This window comes from Haplochromis burtoni, unplaced genomic scaffold (genome assembly GCF_018398535.1).
Source record: "Haplochromis burtoni strain Fernald_Lab_line unplaced genomic scaffold, NCSU_Asbu1 Contig_14, whole genome shotgun sequence".
In the NCBI taxonomy this organism is placed as follows: Eukaryota; Metazoa; Chordata; class Actinopteri; order Cichliformes; family Cichlidae; genus Haplochromis; species Haplochromis burtoni.
In genome coordinates, this window is record NW_024582375.1 from 1,191,036 (window position 1) to 1,212,287 (window position 21,252).

General features: G+C 40.1%; 1 protein-coding gene across 4 annotated transcripts in view; it reads left to right on the top strand.

Moving 5' to 3' along the window:
* The window catches only part of dock4b (dedicator of cytokinesis 4b), a 142,553-nt gene that overhangs the window by 76,401 nt on the left and 44,900 nt on the right, over positions 1-21,252 (top strand). For all 4 annotated transcript variants that reach the window (XM_005915623.3, XM_005915626.3, XM_005915624.3 and 1 more), the window contains exons 13-24: positions 3,315-3,440; positions 6,293-6,417; positions 6,955-7,117; positions 9,531-9,637; positions 11,693-11,846; positions 12,737-12,834; positions 13,073-13,156; positions 13,841-13,941; positions 14,731-14,812; positions 16,553-16,723; positions 18,546-18,738; positions 19,161-19,297. In XM_005915623.3, the coding sequence (XP_005915685.1) occupies positions 3,315-3,440; positions 6,293-6,417; positions 6,955-7,117; positions 9,531-9,637; positions 11,693-11,846; positions 12,737-12,834; positions 13,073-13,156; positions 13,841-13,941; positions 14,731-14,812; positions 16,553-16,723; positions 18,546-18,738; positions 19,161-19,297 (1,541 nt within the window). The remainder of the gene's footprint in view (positions 1-3,314; positions 3,441-6,292; positions 6,418-6,954; positions 7,118-9,530; positions 9,638-11,692; positions 11,847-12,736; positions 12,835-13,072; positions 13,157-13,840; positions 13,942-14,730; positions 14,813-16,552; positions 16,724-18,545; positions 18,739-19,160; positions 19,298-21,252) is intronic.

The following is a 21,252-nucleotide window of genomic DNA, read 5'->3' on the forward strand; positions in this document are numbered from 1 at the left end:
TATGTATATGTGTATATGTGTGTGTGTATATGCGTATATGTGTGTGTGTATATGTGTATGTGTGTGTGTGTATATGTGTATGTGTGTGTATGTATATGTGTGTGTATGTATATATATATGTATATATCAGAAAATCTTTAATGAATTGGTTAATTTCACTTGGCCAAGTATTTTTGTTGTTGTTGTTTTTCAAACTTCATTATGAAAACTGATTGGTCTTGTTTAGCATCATTTTTAAACATATCGAGTTTGAAGCTCTAATGTGCAGCTCTAATGTGAGAGATTAGCAATAGATTCATATTTGAACTACATTCATCACATTTGCTCAGGACCTGTGCTGTAATTTGCCAGAACCTTCATATGTCTCCCCAACCTGTTCCCTCTGTTTGAAATGAGTAGGTTCTTTTTGTGCTGAAGAAGAGTCAAACAACCTCTTTTTTATGAACATGCCTGAATCAAAAGCCCAGGTTAACAAAGAAAGCTGACTGACCATTTGTGGTTACCTCTGACTGGGTTTTAGGATTTGTCCATTCAGAAAATGAAAAGAAGATCTGTCTACGTCAAACTTTTGTATTGTGCCCTAGGCTGTGCATTTATACATAGGTCTATGTTTTTTTGTTTTGGTTTGTTTTGTTGTTGTTGTTACATACAAAGCGGAAAATACAATATGCTTGGTCGAAGTGAAATTAAGACTGACTTCAGTTCAGTTTTACAATAATAAAGCAATTACAGTAATTTTCAGTTGTAATGAAAAATCTAAAGCCCCTTTCACATGTGCTCTGCAGCCCCGAGTAAGCCAGCCAACAGAGGAACATGTGGGAACACAAACAGAAGGCAGTATTTATCTATTTCACTGCTTCCTGATACAAAGTCAGTAGATTGCACTGATGGTCAAAAAGCACAGCTAATATTCCGGTGCTTTGACCTGTAACGTACCCTGTATTTCCACTAGCACGAATGCATCGGAAGTAGACTCTTCGTGATGTGCGCCACAGATGAACTTCACGCAACTTTGAATAAGGTTGTGTGAAGTTCATGTGTGAAACAGCTTAGCTGCGAATTTTAAGGGAAAAAGTTGCATTACTCCTGCAATCTATATTTGTATTGATACCCGTCTGTAGTAACAGCACTGACTGGTTTTGTCTACAAATTCACCAACTCACAGTTACACTTGGTAGACAGCTAAAGCAAAAGTAAGATACAGTAATGGATGCAAGTGATGACCTGTTTAAATGTGTGTGTATGTGACTGTTTGGTTTTCATACATGCAACTGTCACTTATCTTTGGTATCATTTTAGTTATGTAGTTTACAAGTTTCGTCTACTGTAATAAAATGGGTTGTCACTTTTTGATTACGCTGTTATCTCAGCGATACAACATTGCTCACTGTTTACTGTTTGGAACAGGATTATGATGCAATGATATTATAATATGCTGAAATCCTATATTGAATGCTATCATTATCTTATTTATAGGCCTGACAGTGACTCTGCAGCTTGTCCACAGTGACGTAGAGCAAAAGTGAGATGCAAATGCTTAACTAAGGGTTTAAAAACCAAACTCAGATCTCAGATAGAACCCAAACTTCTGAGATTTGAAACACAAATTGAGAAATTTCTCCACAAATAGTGACGTAGTTGCAGCAGCGTGACAGTTTAACATAAAAATGTCGCTTGACAAGTTTGCTTTATATCTATGAGTATAACCAGAATATAACCAGCTAAGTACAAGGTTGGAAAGAGACACATTGCAGTGAGTTGCAATCGTCGACACAGTCCGACACCTGAATTAACCTTTTGAAGAGAATCTGCATAGATCCTACGACGTAGCCTGTGCAAGTGGCAAACACCACTTGTGACTGCACTGATGGTGACATTTGGATACGTTTCTAGGAGGGTGCATGTCATGTGCATGTTACATTGGAGGGTTTCAGAATGGTTTGTGGTTATAGTGTACCTGCAGCACAGATTTAACACTAAAGCATAAATCCACTGGGACTCGCATTGATTGCAATGTGTGAACAACCTGTCTGTATGTATGATTTATAGGGAAGTTATTTGCAGTGTGTCTGAGAGTGATTGCACTCAATCTGCGTCAGACTGCAATTGTTTGGAGGCAGGTTGCTTCCCACCAGGCGACCTGTACACTTGTGATTGAAAGTGGTCAACGGAGGTTAGACGAGTTGCATGCTCAGCCTCTACAGTCAGTTTACCAATGCAAAAAAAGAGTTCAGTGCAGTTGTGGTGCAACCACTGATTGTTCTTAGTTACAAGGAAGTTATCGTCCTATTTTTACGCTAGCGTGACTGAACCATTAGGCATGCTAATCTGGTGAACACTAATTTTTAAAGTTTGTTCAGGTAAGAATGAGCTGAAAGTACTTGAAAATAGTAAGTAATTAAATTGTGTTAAAATAGAATGCACAATGAACTGACATATTGAAAGAACAGCTACACGCTGAAAGCTTTTGCCTTGCTGTCATATGTGGCCTTTGAAAATTACCCAGAAGACACCGTTTTAGAACCTGTTTAAATAGGCTTCACGTAGGCACTTTCTACAGGTAACATTATCACAGACGCAACATACATATTTTATGCTTTCAATGTGCTATTCATCTCTTGTACTTCTCCTTCTTCTTCTCTGCTTCTGTAAGGTAGTGTAGTCCAGTGTGTCTGTACCCAGTTTGCAAACAAGTCACATCTCTTTGTTGACTCTCATTGACTGAAACCTCTTACAGCTAATGAACCATTTCACCACTGCCTCCCAACTTTCCCCAAAACACGCACAACAATAATAATTGTTGTCGTCGTCTCGTCTCCTGCATATTCCCTTGCTGTGAGGCTGTTTGTGTAGCTGCTTCTCTGGACAGGCAGAGACATCAAGGCGATGCGTTTTGAGCTCTAAATACAAGCTGACGCTTTAATTTAGCTCTGCTGACATTTGGAGTTATTGCATAAGGATATTGAACTGAGACGACAGCCATCATGTAGGATTTCCTCTTAATAAAAAAAGAGCTGCGGGGTGACTCGCAGACTGTTTGCATTACTTGTTTATATATGTGTGGGTGTCTGCTTGCTTTCTATACATGCAAGTGTCATCACTGACAGGTGTAATGGTTTGCAAATCCAGTCTGCTGCAATAAAACTTGAGATGTGCTCTTGTGAACATGCTATTTTCGTCCAGCCTTAAAGTTGCTAACTGTATACGGTTTGGAATATGGTTGTTATATATTTTGAGCTTTGGTGAGGGGTAAGAGATGATAAATTGATGAGAACATATTTCATTAATGAATGTTATCACTCTCTGATTTTTAGGTCTGGCAGTGGCTTTGCAGCTCCTCCATGGGGATATAGATCAACTAAGACGGGAGTACATGGTCCTTTTCACCCGTGGTGTGTCAATCACCAGGAAACTGGGCTTCTCTGATGTCATCATGCCAGGTAGGATACCACAAACCAACATTACTTTGTAGGTCTCAAAGCAGTTGTTGTCAAAGTGGGGCCGGGGGACTAATAGTTATGGTGTTGTGGAAAAATAAGTGCGCTGTGTCATTTAAAAAGGGCACATTTACAGTTGGGGGCAATTTACCTCTATAAAGCAAGATAACTGTGTCCATTACTCACTTCACGTTGTCTTTGGGTCAGTAGAAGTGCTTATTTGATGTGACACATCACATCAGTCTCTCATATAATCGCTCATTTCCCTCAGGGTGCAATGAACTATTTGTTGTGTAGCTTTGCTTATCGGCTGAGTCAAAACTAACTAAGAATTGTGTTTTTATTCTTATTTCGTTGTATTGCTGTTTTTCTGATCACGGGTGACAGAAGGGTCGTCTGTCGTTCCATTCATACACTCTTTATTTTCACGTTGAGTGGCTGTAATCCCTCAAAGCTAGCATTGAGCAAGGGGTCGAGAGTTTATTACAGCGAGAGCAGAGCTCACACGTATGTAGACTGTCATATACACCCCAATGTCCGAGTCATCAGACAGTATTAGGCTGTTTAGCAGACAGCCAGGCCATAGCTGGATGATTTGAACAGTGCCCCCACCTTATTATGACAGAGGGGTTTTTACTGAGCACCTGCGCCTCCTAATGTTTTTTTCTGTCACACATAAACTGCTGCTGCTATTGGTAAAAACATATTTATTGTCTGTAAATACGGGGTTTCAATAACTATTGCACAGCCAGCAGGTGTGGGTAGACCTAATGCGTCCTATCATCCGTCAATGTTTGTTACATAAAGTTTTAGCTGACAGACTTGAGGCTGTTAACAGTATATTTTTTTTGTTTTTTGTTTTGGTACTCTGTTTTGTATTGTATTTGTTGGCCTGTCTCAAAATTATTATAGTTATTCTTATTATAGTTGTCGTGTTTACACCCAACATCTCTGCCTACTGCATGAATCGAGAGATATTTGAATTCCACCCTCACAAAGATGAATCATGCTGTTAAAGGTAGAGAGATGACACTTGGCTGCTTCTGTAAATGCACCTCGGGCTTAGCTGAATTGGGTCTTATCGCCTGGGTACCAAATACACAGCCACATGTTTATATGTACACACGCCCGGGGAAAAGTAGGGAAGGAAACTACTGGCTGAATTAGCTCTCTGAGGCAGCTGAACATAAGGGGACTTTTTCAACAGAAAAGCTGATGTCTTAAAAAAGCTAGATATGCTGTCTGGTCACACAGATATAGAGGAACCACATACTGTGGGCCCCCCCAGCGCCTCGCTAACAAAGATTTATGTACACCATCTCCTTTGTCTTTTTCTGGCTACAAACCCTTAACGCTGAGTGCTCTCACCCTTTCTGCTTGTGCAAGTCTGCCCATGGGCAAAGGAGCAAAGGAGACTGCCTTTCCTCCTTTTTCCTCTTATTTCTCATTCCACGTTTTGTGTGCGATCTTTCCTCTCATTTTCTTTGTCACACACAAACACACTCTTTTCTCCGTCCAGCTGCTCCCCCCACCGTCTCCACTTCCCCCTTTCCCATTGTACATTAAAAAAAAAGTGTTCCTGTCGACCTTCCTGTGCTCTTTGTGTGTATGTGTGTGAGTGTGTACATATACTTGTATGTATAAAGTTGGGGTGAATGTATATAGTCGAAATCATCATGAAGAAGAAGAAGAGTGTAGCGGTCTGATTAAGAGTAGATAATAAGTGCTAACTCTAATGATAGACACGACCACTGAAACCTGCCGAAGTTATTTGTCAAACCACATACATTTTTTTTCTTACTTACCCAGCACACTTTGCATTTATACTCCCCCACCACAGGAAACCGTATATGAATGGCTGCAGTCATTGAACAGCTGCAGTTATAACAAAGACAAAGATTATTTCTTCCTCAGATTATTTTCCCAGATTGCAGCACATGAGAAGCACAGAAAAGGCTGCATTTGTTGCAGGGTTGTTTATAAGTCAGATGTTTTAGCTTGAAGTCATACTGAACAATGATTCTGCTCTCAAACAGTATGAATATGCACAGTTACCGTAAGCTTATGTCCTGGGATAGATTGATTAATAGGAAAGAGTGAGGGTTCTGTTGCAATTTGAATACACGTACATTATTTATTCATTTGTGCGATTTGTGTTTGTGAATCATGTGCTGTCCTTGCTTCTGAGCCCTGGGGGTTGTGGCCCCCATGAAGGATAAAAAATAAATAAATAAAACTCAGAAATCATTAAAAAGCAAACAGAATAGCAATTATTAAATATCTAAAAAAAAAGAACAAATCCCCCCCCAGAATTATACCTTCAGGCTTTTCCCCCCAAGTAAAATATTAAATACTGCTCACCTGTTCAGACATATAAGAGTAATAAGAAAATGGTGTAACTGGTTGAAAGCCCAGTACATGTATTCAACCTCACGAGTCGATAATTCTTTGCTTTAACAAACAAAATCCACATCCTCCCCCTTTTACCCCCTGTTTTGACCTTTGTCAGGCTCAACCACAATGACAGTTTGACATGTTAAAATGTTATAACAATTACTATTTTCTTTTCTCGACTACTTAAAAATGCCAGTGTCCCCATCTCTCACACACACACACACACACACACACACACACACACACACACACACACAAACACAAAGAGCAGTCTTTAATTGTTGAACATTCTGACAGCCAGATGTCATATTTCACGTCACCAGAAAATATATCATCAAATGCCACCTAATGTAAACGCTGTCCACCCCTGCCAGGAGGAATTACGCAGAGAATCTGCAGCGCTCTCATTAATAATGCTAGCTCATGTGCATAATCAATGCTTTGTTGCCTCTTTCCTGCAGGAGAGATGAGAAACGACCTTTACATCACACTGGAGAAAGGAGAGTTTGAGAAGGGGGGGAAGAGCGTGGCGAGGAATGTAGAGATCACCGTGTATGTGCTGGATATTGATGGACAGATCCTAAAGGTGAACACTGCTTTTGTGTCTTACTTAGCAAATATAAACAGTTTTGTTGCTAGACACAACAACTAAGGCTAATAGATTTAAATCCCTAACCAGTTGCACACTATTAAGGAAAAAAAAAGCGTCTTTTTTGGAGCAAATCTCTTCATTTAAACATTGCTGACCCAGATGAGGGCTAAGTGTCTCTCTAGTGTGTTGCCCATTTCTGGTGCAGCACTGTGACAGTCTGCCTCTGTGGTTTCCTGCACAGCCTAGGCCTTGGACAGAAAATAGAGTCAAATATAACCCTGCTGTCACTGCTGCTGCCACTACATGGCACGCAACCCCCATCCAAAACACATAAACACAAATGTAAACCTTGTCTTCCTCACTTTATTGCCTTTTGTTGGCTCTGGAAGGTTTACAACACATTTCGAGCTGACATATTAATTCACAGTGTCCCTTTCGGTCTGCCTTGCCCTTGAGGCCATTCTCTTTTCTGACTTTTTTGTTGTTGTTTGGGAAACGTTAATATAATATAATATTCTTTATATCTTTCAGGGTCATGTGGCAGCTGGCTCAGGTGAACCAAGTGTGGATGAGTACCATTCCTTGGTGTTGTATCACAACAACAGTCCCCGCTGGGGCGACCAGATCAAGCTCCCTATTCCGGTCGACATGTTTCGGGGGTCGCACGTCCGCTTTGAGTTTCGACATTGCTCCAGTAAGTGAAAATAGGTTTGTCGGTTTATTTATTCAGGAAAGGTTAAGCGACCACATTTTTGGCAAGTTTTTGCACATTTTAATACACCGTCGGCTTGTGGTGTGAATGCGTGAGGAGCTGCATTCTTCACAGCTGAATACCTTGGGAAGTTGAAGATAAAGACCAGACATCCTGCACTGACTCCACTGTGCCCTGCAATTCCAGGCACATCACTGATAAACCTTTGAAAGAAGTATTCATTTTCCTTGCTTGCTTCAACCTACCAGCCCTCCAGCCTTGTGCCCACTCCACATAGACGGTGTCCAAGTGTTTAAGCTCTTTTTTTCGACTTTGGTACTGATACTAGTTTGTCCAACTTCTCATTTCCTAATGAGACAAAACTTTAATTATAATCAAAGTATGCCTCACTCCCTCTCACATTCTTTCTGTGCTTTGGGGAGAAGGCCGGGTCTCTTCTCTCATAACAAATCGATATTATTATGCCAAGCCGTGAGGCTGTGTGGCTGTGTGCAGCAGATATAGTAGCCTTATTACTGCTGGCAGTGCTAGTATTCCCACCTAAAGGCTGCCTATTAAGATCCCAATTTAAGCCTGTGGTGACACCAAACTGAGGAGGCCATATTACACATGTTATAAGGGCTTCCAAATTCGGGGGCAACCTGCCTGCAAAATTCTGATTAGCACACACTCTCATTTTCAGTTAAGGCTTAATGGAAGGTTTGGTTTTCTGACTATGCCTTTAACTGCTAATTTGTTTTTGAACTCATTATTATCCAGTGTTGCTTCTAAATGGGGCTAATAGGAACAATAAGGACCTGCCAGTATAAGCTGTGCAATGCTTTATTAACTGGTTGTTTATACAGTACAATTCTGAACCAGTTGAATCAATTTACAAGAGAAGCTGTACCTTTATGAATAAAACGGCATGTTACTGCGTGTGGGTCTTGCACTTATTTTTCTATTAATAATGTGAATTATTAAGCAGTTCCTTCCATTATAGAGCCTCAAAACTGCCATGTTTGGACTCTTTACAAAAAGGCAACCTGAGATAATTACAAACTCCGGCCACAAGAAGGCTGTAATTTAAAGGATGTTGCAAACAAGCAGTAACTTATAGTGGATAAATACTGTTTTATATACAAGAGTGACTGCTTTAACTTTGTTTTTTTAATTGGTATTGCTTTTTAGATTTCACTGGGTTAGCAGTACTTGCCTTGATTGTCCCAATGAAGTGGCACTGCAGTGGCATAATGGTACCAGCAATCATTCAGGACGCAAAGTTAGGCTCAGGTCCAACATCAGCCAATGCTGATGCCCTTATACTTAGCATAGGGTACCTGGGCAGTGGTTTAGCCTGCCTCCATTACTGCTGCACGGCTACAAGCCACTTTACAACCCGTCTCCACTTTAACTTCTCATTGTCATGGCATATATGACTGGACTGATGGCCTATCTGTTAAATTTTGTTGTTGTACTCCCCTTACCCATGATCCAAGCTGCAGATAGAACTAAAAATTTTATTTTGATTGCAATGGTAATTAGTAGTCTTTGTGAGTAGAAAACCTGAATAACAAGCCAGAGAGAAATGAGACAACAGTTTCTAGTTTGATGCATTAAAAACGTATTTCTCTTGGGAAAGACAACACACACACAAACATACAAACTCACAACAGACTAGTAGACACTGTTAAATAAATCACTGGTGTTGCAATAAAAGGAAATAGAAACTTTCCATGCTCCGCTTTTGCTTCCCGCTGTGCACACATTAACATTTCACTGCTAAGGCAGCAGATAAATCAGATTACATGTGTTCATACTGCAAATTATGCCCAGAACTTTCAGATAAAACTTCCCACATTAATGAAATCCTCAAAAGAGTAAATCAACTTAAAAAACCCCAAAAAACAACAACTTTTTGCTTAGTTACCTCACATCCTACCGTTATGCAAGTGTGATTAAAGGGGTAGTGAATTTCCGAGTACAGATGGAAAGATTAGAGGTGTCCTTTAGATTTTCCTGTTATTAAAAAAAAAAAAAAAAATTACATCACATTTCAAAATTAAAATTAATTGCCTTACATATGCAAAGCTCAGGTTTTATATATTTAAACCTCTGTTGTTTACCCTATATCAACCAATGCTCTTGATGTTTGATTGTGCTAAAATGAGCAGGAGCATGCACTTCGTTTGCACATCTTTGCACTTGTATACCCACTGATTGGCACCTTCAGCAGTCAAAGGTTACTCACAGAGCCTTTGAATAAATACTTTTCTTCTCCCTGGAAACATACTAAGAATTCACCATATTAATTTGCTGCTGTTAAGTCTAAAAAAGAAAGCATTTTTGTTTTGACGCAGTCTGGGCTGTTCTATTTTTGGACTCAATATCACGTCCATGTGTTGTTGTTTGACAGCTAAAGACAAGGGAGAGAAGAAACTGTTTGGCTACTCCTTTGTTCCTCTGATGCAAGAGGACGGAAGGACTCTGCCAGATGGCACCCATGAGCTCATTATCCATAAGGTAAGACCTGCATACCCTCACCATCTACTGTAGGCTTTGACTGGGGGGGGAGTACCAAATCAATTTTAACCTCTTCTTGGCAGGATATTCGTTTTTGGCTTATATATAGTGTATATAGTTTTTACTGCAGAAACCTTCACAGTGTTGTGTAGGTTCATCTAAGATTGTGATATCTTAAAAAAAAGATATCATCTCATGTCCATCAGTAGATTGTAGCTTAGCCGTGATCTTAACTGAACCTGTTGATTGTTTTGCATCTCACAGGTGCTGTCAAGGATAATTTGGATGGGATTGTGCCCTGTATATGATTACGTGAATCATTGTCTCTAAATGGCAAATTGTGAGAGTCTTTTATGATACAGTTAAGAGCCACCGGCCACCAAACAGCTCGCATCACTCAATTACAGGGTTGCACGCCAGTGAGTAATGTCCGCTTACATAACATTGCCAAGCTGTGAGGTTGAATTTAACCAGGCGTAAGTGTTGCTGTATTTCTGTTTGTTAGTCTGCATCTCTTTATTTAGATTCACCTTTTCTCCCTACGTTTTAAGCGACTCACAGGTTTGTCGTATCAAAGGTCTGAAACAAGTAAAATGACCAGTATCCCCAGTTAAAAGCTGCTGCAATGCTGTCTTGGGTGTAATTCGGAATAATTGCAGACTAGATGCTTTTCCTCAGCTGCAGGCGAAGGGTGTGTCCAGTTCTGTGGAAGGAAAAGAAACATGAGTGCATTCATGCATTTTATTGGCAGTAAGGGGTCCAAAAATATGATGTATTTATTCTATGATTATCTATGGTTTAGTTCAACAGTGTATAAACACAAAGAAAAATGCTATTTTCTTTGTACTTTTTCATGTCAGGTTGCAAGATTTAGTCTTACCAAACCCCAGGTTTTGAGCCTGCTGGTTTTAGTGGACTGCTTTCTTTTTCCTGTGTGTCTCCACCATAGAGGGGGGTAAAGGCCCATTGTAATGCCAGATGAAAGTTGCTGAAAAGCTCAATGAAACGGCATGGCCTAGTTTCTCCTCAGGCCTAAAATAGACACACAGGAGCAGTCCAAACTCTTTGGTAGCTTTGGAGCTCAAACAGCTTCAGATGTAGGACTGCGTGTTAAATCCATAACACAAGACAATCTAATTTCAGTCAAGACCTCTTCAGTAAAAAGAAGACTGTCTTTTGTTTTTTTACCTTCATAAACAGTAATTTATCTATGCCTCTGTTTAAGCAATTTCCCCACATAAGAGGGTGAGGAAGGAGAGCAGCAACAAGATTCTTGGTACCAAGCAGACCAGGCCTTAATGACAACAGATATAACAGTGGAATCAGACACAACATGAAAAGAAGGGTCTGATTCAGAGGTTGGTTGCAAAGGAGCTTGCAGAGGCAGTTGGTGAAGTCACACATATTGCTTCAACAGTTGGGGGTTTCTGATGGTTCAGAGATTTACAAGGAAAGCTAATAACACTTTTGTTCGGAAACGAGCCTATTTCTAACTTCAATATATGACAGGATGATTAGCCACCATGAGGATCAACTTCTCCTTTATTTTGATGTTGGATGACAAGTTAAAGAGCAACCACCTACCTCTCACAAAATATTTACAGACATGATTAGGCTAGCTAGCAGAAACGAGCACTGAAGCTTTTGAATAGACAAAAATGTAAACTATTTACTATTGCAAGTAAAGCAAAGCGATGGATCTGCTGGTCAGTTATCGGGCAATACAGGTCATTACTTAGTTCAAAATGAATGCAAAGAAGGAGTATTAAAGCCTGAAAAGATGCCTGTGTGAATCCTCCTTAATCATCCTTTCAGGCTCAATATGACTGATGTAGATTCCACCCAAGATCTTTGATGTGGTATGCCCAAATATTATCTTTTTGAAAAGTAATTAGAAAAATCATCCACCTTTTTCCTGTATCTCCCCTCACACACTGAGGGTTCAAACTGGCATTTGAACACTCAGTGTTGCATTCTTCTGCTCTTGTCCAAAACATATGCCAGTGGCAGCTCAAAAAAGTTGTGCTTTATTTTTTTCGCTTGGTTTCCTTGCAGTGCGAGGAGAACACCAGCTTGGCTGACTGTTCACGCTACCTGAAGCAGCCGTTCTCCAAGCCCAACCTGCCGTCTAACAATCAGACGCTGAAAGGCACCAAGGAATCTTTCTGGATCACCAGCTTCCTCTGCTCCACCAAGCTCACGCAGAACGGTAAACAAGACTCAGACATCGACATTTGGGTCGCTTGCCTGCTGAACTGTTTTTGGCCGCCACACTTTTACAGATTTTAATTGGGAGTTTAGTTGTGCAACACTTCACTAGCTGGTTCTGTGTGCTTCTATAGATCAGCGAGTGTTACAAAGAATGCAATCAGGGCTTCAAAAGAGGCTGAAGAAAATGTAGAAATGCCATATGTTAAGGGAAGTCAAAGAGATGGGTTCTGTGCAAGTGTTGAACTGATGTTCCCCTCCCGCGAACAAACCAGTGAATATGCAAGGTGGTAGGAACGGCTTCTGATCTGCAAAACTCACTAATGAACTAATAAGTCCTTATGCTTTTGGGTTTGGGATTTCAGCATGGCTAGAAGGCTAAGTCAGTGTTTGAATAGAAACTTTAAAGTTACAAGCATAATTCAGTTGCAACGCTCTTTGTTTATTTATCTTTTGAGATGCATTTTAAGACAACCAAAATCAGTAATGTAACAACACAAACAGAATTTTGAGTGTAAAATTGCAAAAAGACATTTCAGGTTCAACAGAGACAGCTAAAAGACTTTCTTCTTGAAGCTTATGTTTTATTCATGCGTATGTCTGGGGAATCCTGCACAAGAAAATGACTTTTTATCTCCCTCATCCTGCTGCACTTGAAAATGTCATCATTTGTTTGGATACGTTGGGGGCTTTGGGGCTATAATTGAAGGGCCTGATGATGCTTTGTGATGTGAGATGCACGCAGCTCTCATAATCCTCATAATCCTGTGTTGTTGTTGTTGGGTTTTTTTGTTCTTTTTTCAAGCAAACAAGGGAAGCATCTTGATCTTGTCACTGTTTGTAAGTCATGTGTCTTTTTGCATCTTAACCCTCCTTGTTGTCTTCCTTCAGGTGATATGCTGGACCTGTTGAAGTGGCGAGCCCACCCTGAGAGGATCAACGACAGCTTATCAAAGCTGAAGGAGATCGATGGCTCGGAGATTGTCAAAGTAGGCCAGCAGACAGACTCTCGTCCATGATTTGGCCCTGCTTTTTCTTGCCTTGTTCAATTCAATTCAATTTTATTTATATAAAAGTGCCAAATCACAACAACAGTCACCTCAAGGCACTTTATATTGTACAGTAAAGCTCACTGTTAAGAATGAAGTGTCACTGTTTTGTTTCAATCAAAATGTATTTAAAGTTCAGGTTGAGAAAATGAAAGCCTGTTTTGTACTTCTCTAACAGTTTCTCCAGGACACCTTGGACACCCTCTTCGGGATTTTGGATGAAAGCTCCCAGAGATATGGACTTAAGGTGTTTGATTCACTGGTAAGTCAGTTGTCCAAATGGCCCAGTCGTGTCGCAGATTTTTTTTTGTGTGTGCGCATTCTCAGTTTTTCTTCACATCAGGAGCCATCTGATAGTGTTTGAGTCAACAGTAAGAGCAGATACACAAACTCCAAGAGAAAGATCTAGTGATGTAACGCTTCAGAGCTCGCTGAAGCAATCTCAACCTGGTCATGCTGCACTGAGCTGATGGTGTGAGCCCGGAGATCGATCTCTTTCTCTCTTTCTTTCTGTCTCTGTCTCCTCATGTCTCTCTCTCTCCAAATCAGTTTCACACTGACACACAAGCACACTTTCTCCTCTCACTTTGGCGTTATCAGTGATGAAAAGGTCTAGTGGGCCGCTGTAGCCATCAGGTTTTCTTTATGTTGCTCGAGATCAATCAAACAGGTTGGACGAATGGACTTGTGCTCTGTGGCTGGACAAGCTCAGATCATACAACAAGCTGCAGACATGAAGTGATGGGTTTTTAAAAATATTTCTAGAGATTTGTGTGCAGCATGTAAATACGCTTCTTTTTAATCTCGTAGCCTCATATGAAAGGCACAATTTTACATTCATGCATCTTAGATAAAACGTTATTAAAATAGACAGAATTCTTTAGGGTTTTTTAAGCGATATGCCAACATGATTTTTTTTTTAAGTTGTCTTCTCTGTTTACTCTAGGTCCATATCATCAACCTTCTCCAGGACAGCAAATTCCAGCACTTTAAACCAGTCATGGACACCTACATCGAAAGCCACTTTGCTGGAGCTTTGTCCTACAGGTATGTGATGTTTTAGCATTCACTTGTAACAAATGCTGCAGATTTTCAAGGCTACATCACAGAACCACACATTGTATTCTAATAAGATATCACAAGAGGTAGGCAGGACAAGAGAGTCCAACCTACGTCAATGCTGAGAGGCAGCTTTGCTCAGTCCTGTGCTTTGATAGAAGATTGGATGAAATGCTTATGGTGCCCCCTGGTGGATGAAAAGTGAATTAGAAAATTGTGCTCACGTTTGTCTCCCTGGATTTCATTTCTCCTCCATCACACACCTGCTGTTCTCACCTCACCAGTTGTTTCTTTCAGTCTGTACCCATTTCTGTCTTCTGATATTTTTGTTAAACTTTCTTTTGTAAGCACACACACCACTGCCACATTTCTAGAAGTTCTAAACAGGAAACCAAGATACTTAAAGAGTACTCTCATAAGTACTCAATGCCATATGTGTCAGAAGCGCACCACTGGATGAAGATGATCTCTTGAGTTGAAGAGTTTAATTTCAAAGTTCGACCGTTTAAAGCAGCAGTAAAAAAACTGAAACAGATTACAAGTGGGTGGGTGGCTAGGAGCTTTTATTACTCTTGTCAGCCCGCAGTTTCATGATTATTACACATGGCTGTAGTATTGTATTGATGAATTAATGTGACCAGAGTTCATTTAAATAATGGACGATAGACTGTTACATTTTAAAACATGACACTATCTCATCTATATTTGCCAAATCCAGTGAGAGAAGCAATGCAGCTAGTGGTAACTAGTTGTACGGTGTGTGTGTGTCTCCTCCAGGGACCTGATCAAAGTGCTGAAGTGGTACGTGGACCGCATTGTTGATGCAGAGCATCAGGATCACATACAGCAGGTGCTCAAGGTGAGGCACGCACAAAGACAGCCAGGCCAGTATTTCAAACTGTAAATGCAGCTGCCTTTATCGATACACAAATACACCCATGCACACAATGACGCCATCCACTGCCACTCCTGCTAATTCATACGTTCTTCTACCATTTGTTATCCCCCACCTGTGTCTATTACACTGCATGCAGTTTTAATGAGCAGAAGCACGGTGCCTCTAGTGTTGGGAATCCTCATCACATTTTTCTAATGACTCATGCAGACACACTGTCAGTGGAACACATTGCGGCACCCAAACTGTGGCTCCTCGTTTAACATTCACAGAAAAGATTCTGCACCAGAAGTGAAATGGTAATCTGTAGTGCAGTAAATAATGAATAAGCGGTACAGTGCAGATGTGCTTGCAGGCTTTTCCACGTAGAAGCAGACAAGAGAATCTCTTTAGACGGGTTTAATTGCGTATCTAACATGTCGATGTGCTTATCTTTAGGCACATTCCTTTTTTAATAAAAAGCAAAGCGGATCACTGTCAAAAAACTGCTATATTATAAATGAGCTCAATGAAAATAAAATTAAAGGTTATCATGAATAAAATTGTTTTATTTATTTAAATTCATGTATTTCAAGACTTTGCCATAGTTACTCAGTGTTGTTGTTTGTTGTTTTGTACCCACAAATGACCTAATTTGGAAAAATAAATCATGTAACTGCTAGCATGATTTATGCTATCAGAGAGACACAGATACCTGCTGCCATGTAAGTCAACTTATAAATAAAATAAAACTTTTACTCACTTTAGAAACTGGAGCATGGGCGTCTTTGACAGTATGTTGGTACAATTAAATAAGCAGCCATGTTATTTGTCAGGTAATTGCATTAAACCTCTTCCACGGGACATACAGTCGGAGAGATCCAGTTCAGTGACTTACATTAATTGAGGGGATCTCCGAGCAGATGGCTAAAGGCACCAACTTGTTATTCAAAGCAGCCGCTCTATTAATTGTCCAGAGCTTTAAGCCCTTACAGTTACAGTTGGATACAATACAAAAGATACAATTTAAACTGCTGAGGTGTGTGGAAATTTGCTCCTACGTTCCTTGAAAGAACAAATTGGCATCCAAAGTTCTTTTTGTATTCCAGTAGCTTTAGTGATCTCCCTCCATGAATTTGTTGACATATGTGAGCCCTATATTGATGCTATCATTATTATTGCTTTTAATAAGTAGGCGATTGTTCGATGCGATGCGCAGTTAGCCACATTACTTTATTGCATCGGTTATATCTAAGGAGGTGCACGTTAGCTTACACCGTAAGTTATGGTATTTGGTTTCAGAGGGGTTTGTGGTTATGGTGTACATCTCCCACTGAAGCATAAATCTCCACCCTGACTGTAAATCTGTCTACTACTGTTTTTAAATTGGGCACCCTCACATTAACATCTGTGAGTACTGGACAGCCTCAAGTGGCCCTTGAGATCACAATGCCAGAGTGACTTATTTGTTTTGTTTCAATTTATTTCTTCATGCTTGACTCAAAAACTCAAAATGATGAATTCATTATCAGAATTGCTTGAATAGTCTGGTACTTTTGACTTTGAGATAAATCAAATAATAAGAGATTGGATGAAATTCATCAGGACAAAATGTACGAATTCTCTATTATCTGACAACTTTCCCTGGAAGGAACTTTTGTGCTTTTTTTCCCATCAGGCGGCAGAAGACAAATTCTTTTTTCCTTTTTTCCTCTTTCCTCTCAGGCCAGCGAGTACATTTTTAAGTACATCATCCAGTCCCGTCGGCTCTTTTCGCTCGCTACAGGAGGCCAGAATGAGGAAGAGTTCAGAGTCTGCATTCACGAGTTGTTCATGTCCATCCGCTTCTTCCTCTCGCAGGAGAACAAAGGCACCACGCCCGTCGCACAGACACAGGTGTGTATGGGCTTGTGTGAAAAATCAGTGACAGGCATGAGCGTATCTTAAGATCTTTGCAGCTTTGTCATACATGCGCCTGATTGTGTGAATCTGAATGTGAAAATGTGCGCCACTTGATGTTTTCTTTCTCAGGGGCTCCTGTTGATGCAGTTGTGAAAGGTGAGAAATTGGCTGTAATTGAATTTCATGCTGCCAGAGGGTTTGGAGGCAGAACAGGGATTTCTGTGGCAGGTTTTCCTTAATCAGTGGGAGGTCTGCACAGCAGGGCAGCTGCCTTCACTGATTTCAAAGAAGACCAAAACAAAACAAGCTAAAGACCCCAAAGATAATCCTAATTACACACCAGAAACAGATGCTTGTGCAGTGGTGTATTTGTGCACTCTTTTGTTTTTTGTTTTTTTGTGGGGAAAAAAACTGTTTTTTTTTCCTGTGGTACATATGTTGGTGCTGCGGTGTCCATCTGATCTTATGTCTTCTTTATCTGGGATAATCCAGTTAAATTTCTCATATTTTCCTATATTTTTTAGTGTTCACTTCACCCACACAAAATCTAAACATGTCTTTTCTTTTAGAAGCCATAATGAACTACACATTTTTGCAAAAACCTCACTTTTAATCTTCAAGAATCAGATTGCTGTTGCAACTTTAACTATTCCAGCTGCGCTCTGTCCATGCTCTGTCTGAAAACCTCTGTTTTAGTCCCCCACTGACTTCTGATCTGTATTCTCGACACAACAATAGCAGTGGGAGAATGCAGGTCGGGCTAATACTAATCCCACTTAATCTGTAACATCTAGCACACACACGCCAGCATACACAAATACATGCACACTCAAAAACATAAGCAACAAACCCATATACAGATAGGCAAACTGTTTCCTGCACATATGGAATTTATCATGTGCAGAACAACTTGAGATGGGCAATTTGGTATTTAAGTGTCACTCCTGTTTTAGATTTTATACTGTTAAGTAAAAATGCAAAAAAACAAAACATGATTTGAACAGATTTTTTGATATAATTATGCTTATTTAATGCAAAAATTAGATATGCTGCATTCTAAAATTAGTAAACACACTGTGATTACTCAGAAAAGCTACTTCAGTTGGGCAGTTACGGCCCTTGTTGCCTTATTTAAATGGATAATTTTTTTTAAAGAAAACATCTTTGACAGTTGCTGGAAAACAAAACAGCATTTGTCTTCTGCCAGAATGTCCCAGAGAAGAAGAATGTTAGTGTTTAAAAAAAAAAAAAGAGAGACTCAAAGGGAGATATTTAGTCTTTTTTTTCTCAACTATTCAATGAGAAACTGACAAAACCTGACAGGAAGAAGGAGAATCTGACAGCCAGCTACAAACAAGTGATGGGCAGCAATCCTAGCTGTCCTTCAGCTTAATCCACGTAATCCGTGCCTGCCAGACTTCTGACTAAATCTAAGTGGGGCCAGTGATTCAGGGCAGAATAGTAAATATTTACCTCTTTTTACGAAATAAAACAGCTGTCTAGAAACATAGTATGAATATTAAGAAGAGTATGCAGCAGTACAGTCGCTTCTTCTTGAGTCAGTTCTTATCGGCTGAGCTGAGCTGCAGGGCATCTTCACAGTGTCATTAGGATGTAGCTTCTTTATTATGCTACTTACATCATTAAAGTTAGTGAAAGATGGATGGTAAAATATTTACTGCATATACATCTATAGGAACACTCTCATCATGGTTTTCAGCACAGTGATTCCATGCCTGGAGAAAGCATTTAAACAAGAATGAGCTCCACCTGTTGCACCTGCACCTGTTATTGAACATTCCCTCTTTATGCGCAGGCCGTGTTCCTCCGAACATTTCCGGCAATTTACGGCGAGCTGTTGAAGATCTTCACGGTGCGCGAGGTGGCCGGTTTCGTCAGGGAGACTCTGGGCAGCCTGCCTACCACCGTCCATCCTGACTGCCCCCTGGAGGCCGTCAAACTGCAGTGCATTGCCAAGACTGTGGAAAGCCAGCTTTACATAAACCCAGGTAAATACTAGTAGGACAAAAAGCATTTATTCACAGCATTTGGAACATGCATTCACAACTCTTTAGCTCTGCAGTCCCATTTGAGAACACACCTTAGCTAATTGTTACCCTGCAGTGAGCCAAATTCCAAGTTATTAAACTGTTCTTAATAAAGGGTTTACACTGAAGCAAATTACTGTGTCAGTTTTTTATTTGCAACACGCTCCCAAAGGCTGCATGTAGCAGGGAAAAAACATCCCTCATGCAAATCATATGAATGTCATACAAGATTTTCATTAGTTCCAGTCAATAATGTTTCAACTGAGCATGAAAGCAGAGCAAGACATTATGGCCCCGCGGAGAAATGAGTGTAGAAAATGTTCTTAGTTGTTCCCGTTCTGTTATTTCTACTTCATTAAGTCTTTGATGTGTTTGTGCTGTAGATTCACGATGCATCCTGTTGCCGGTGGTGCTTCGAGTGCTACAGGCCCACATGCAGGAGCAGAGAGACCTGGTCATGTGTGCCCAGATCCTCTCCAGCATGCTTTCTCTAATCAAGAAGGAGGAAAATGGCACTGCGGTGAGTATTACGCTCATAACTGAGAGCCATTAGTCAGGCCCCCCTGCTTCCTTAAAGAAACACTGCAGTGTTTTGGGAAATACACTGGCTTTCTTACTGATGAGGAAACTGAGACAGCTGGTTAACTGAGCTTAGACTAAAAAGCTCAGGTAATGAAATCCATCTAAAGCATATTTCAAGCTCAAAACCCAAATTTGTTTAATCTCTTAAAAGCTTATAGCTGTCTTTAGAATTTCTTTCTTTTTGTTTTATTGATTAATGAAAAAACTGTTTCAGGTTTTTATTAAATGTTAGTGCCAGAAAAAAATCCCTGGCCTGCCCTGACTAGAGCCTTTGCTTTTAGTTTTTTAAATTTGGCCAGTCAACTCCTTGGAGGTCCCACTGGCCATTTGCACCTGTCTGCATCCCACTATTTCAGTAGACTTCAGTAATGCAGAGAGCAAACGTCCAATTAAACTCAGATCGAACAGTGGCTTTCGGCGTAAGATCGCTCCTTCCGAGCCTAATGATGGCACCGTTTGCCACATTGGGATCCTTATGACTTCATCCTCTTTCTCAAATTTAAATTCAAAATGAAAGGTTGCCTTTCTCTTAGAATGAAGGAGATCCCATGAGCTCAGGGGGAGTTACTTAAAGGTGATATCTGCCAGTTTGTTGCTTTTGATGGATTGCGTCACACCTCAAAGACACACAACAGTCACGTCACTTTGAACAAGAATTTTTTAAGTCACTGCAGTCATTCATCAAATCATTGTGCTGTTGCATAAAGATCTGGTTACGCTTTAAAATGTGGTGTACAACTAAAGGCGTAATTCCTACAACTAAGTGCTGATTCAATGGAAATTAAATGGAATTTTAATTACTTGAAATTACAATGGAATTATATTTACCTACAAATAATAACAATTTCATGGTAATTTTGAAGACAAACAAGAAAAAATAAAAGACCATCAAAATTTGCAGACCTGTGCTTTTCCATGAAAATTATGAAGAAGTTACATAATAATGACGACTATTTATACAGTGCTTGAAATTACTTGCGGTATAACTTTTATTTCCTCTCGTGTAAAATACCTGAAGTTATGTGTTACTTAAAATGACTTGCAGACTACCGAAATGTTCTTGCAGTATACCAAGTTCTTTGTTTCCTGTAAAAATCTGACTTGTCACCCCCTTATTCTAGTGCATACACCGTTAAGTACTTGTAGGTAAATTTAAAGACATTGTAATTTCAATAAAATACACCATTTAATCACTCGGGAATTACAGCCTCAGTTGCATGTCTTATTATAAAGTGTTAGCAAATATCCCTGGCTCCTCCAAGTTCATAGAATAATAACTTTTTGAAAGCATAAATAATATGGTGTAATCGCTTCATAGAAACTTGTGCAGTTGCAATCAATTCCTGATGTTTTTCAAGAATCTGCATGACAGTATCCCTCCCATTATATCTCCCAAAATAATTAAAGAAAGTCAACACCACAGGAATCAGTCCTACACCAGTTTCGTTGCCAGTACACTGCAATAGCAGATTGCTTTGTTGCGTGTATATGGTCAATTAGTCTTGGTAACCGGGACACTGGCAGCAGTGCAGTCCAATAATGAGAGCCATCAATTTAGCAATGGACACTGTCAAAGCAGCAGTCACTTTGAGCTGTGTATGTGTATTTGTGTGATTTGCCTGTCTCTGTGTACCTGCTCAGGTTGCCGGGCTTGTACCGGTCCCTGCCAAGGAGGCAGCCAGAAAAACACATACACAAATGCGTGCACACATGAGCACCCACTGGCACCATATCTAAAGGGAAGTGACAGCAGTGGCAGTCAATGTGCCAGTGAGGCTCCTTCTCATTATCACTCTTTCCAAGACCTGTCTGTCTTATCAGGGGTAGAGACTAGAGAGAAATACACACACACACACACACACACACACACACACACACACACACACACACACA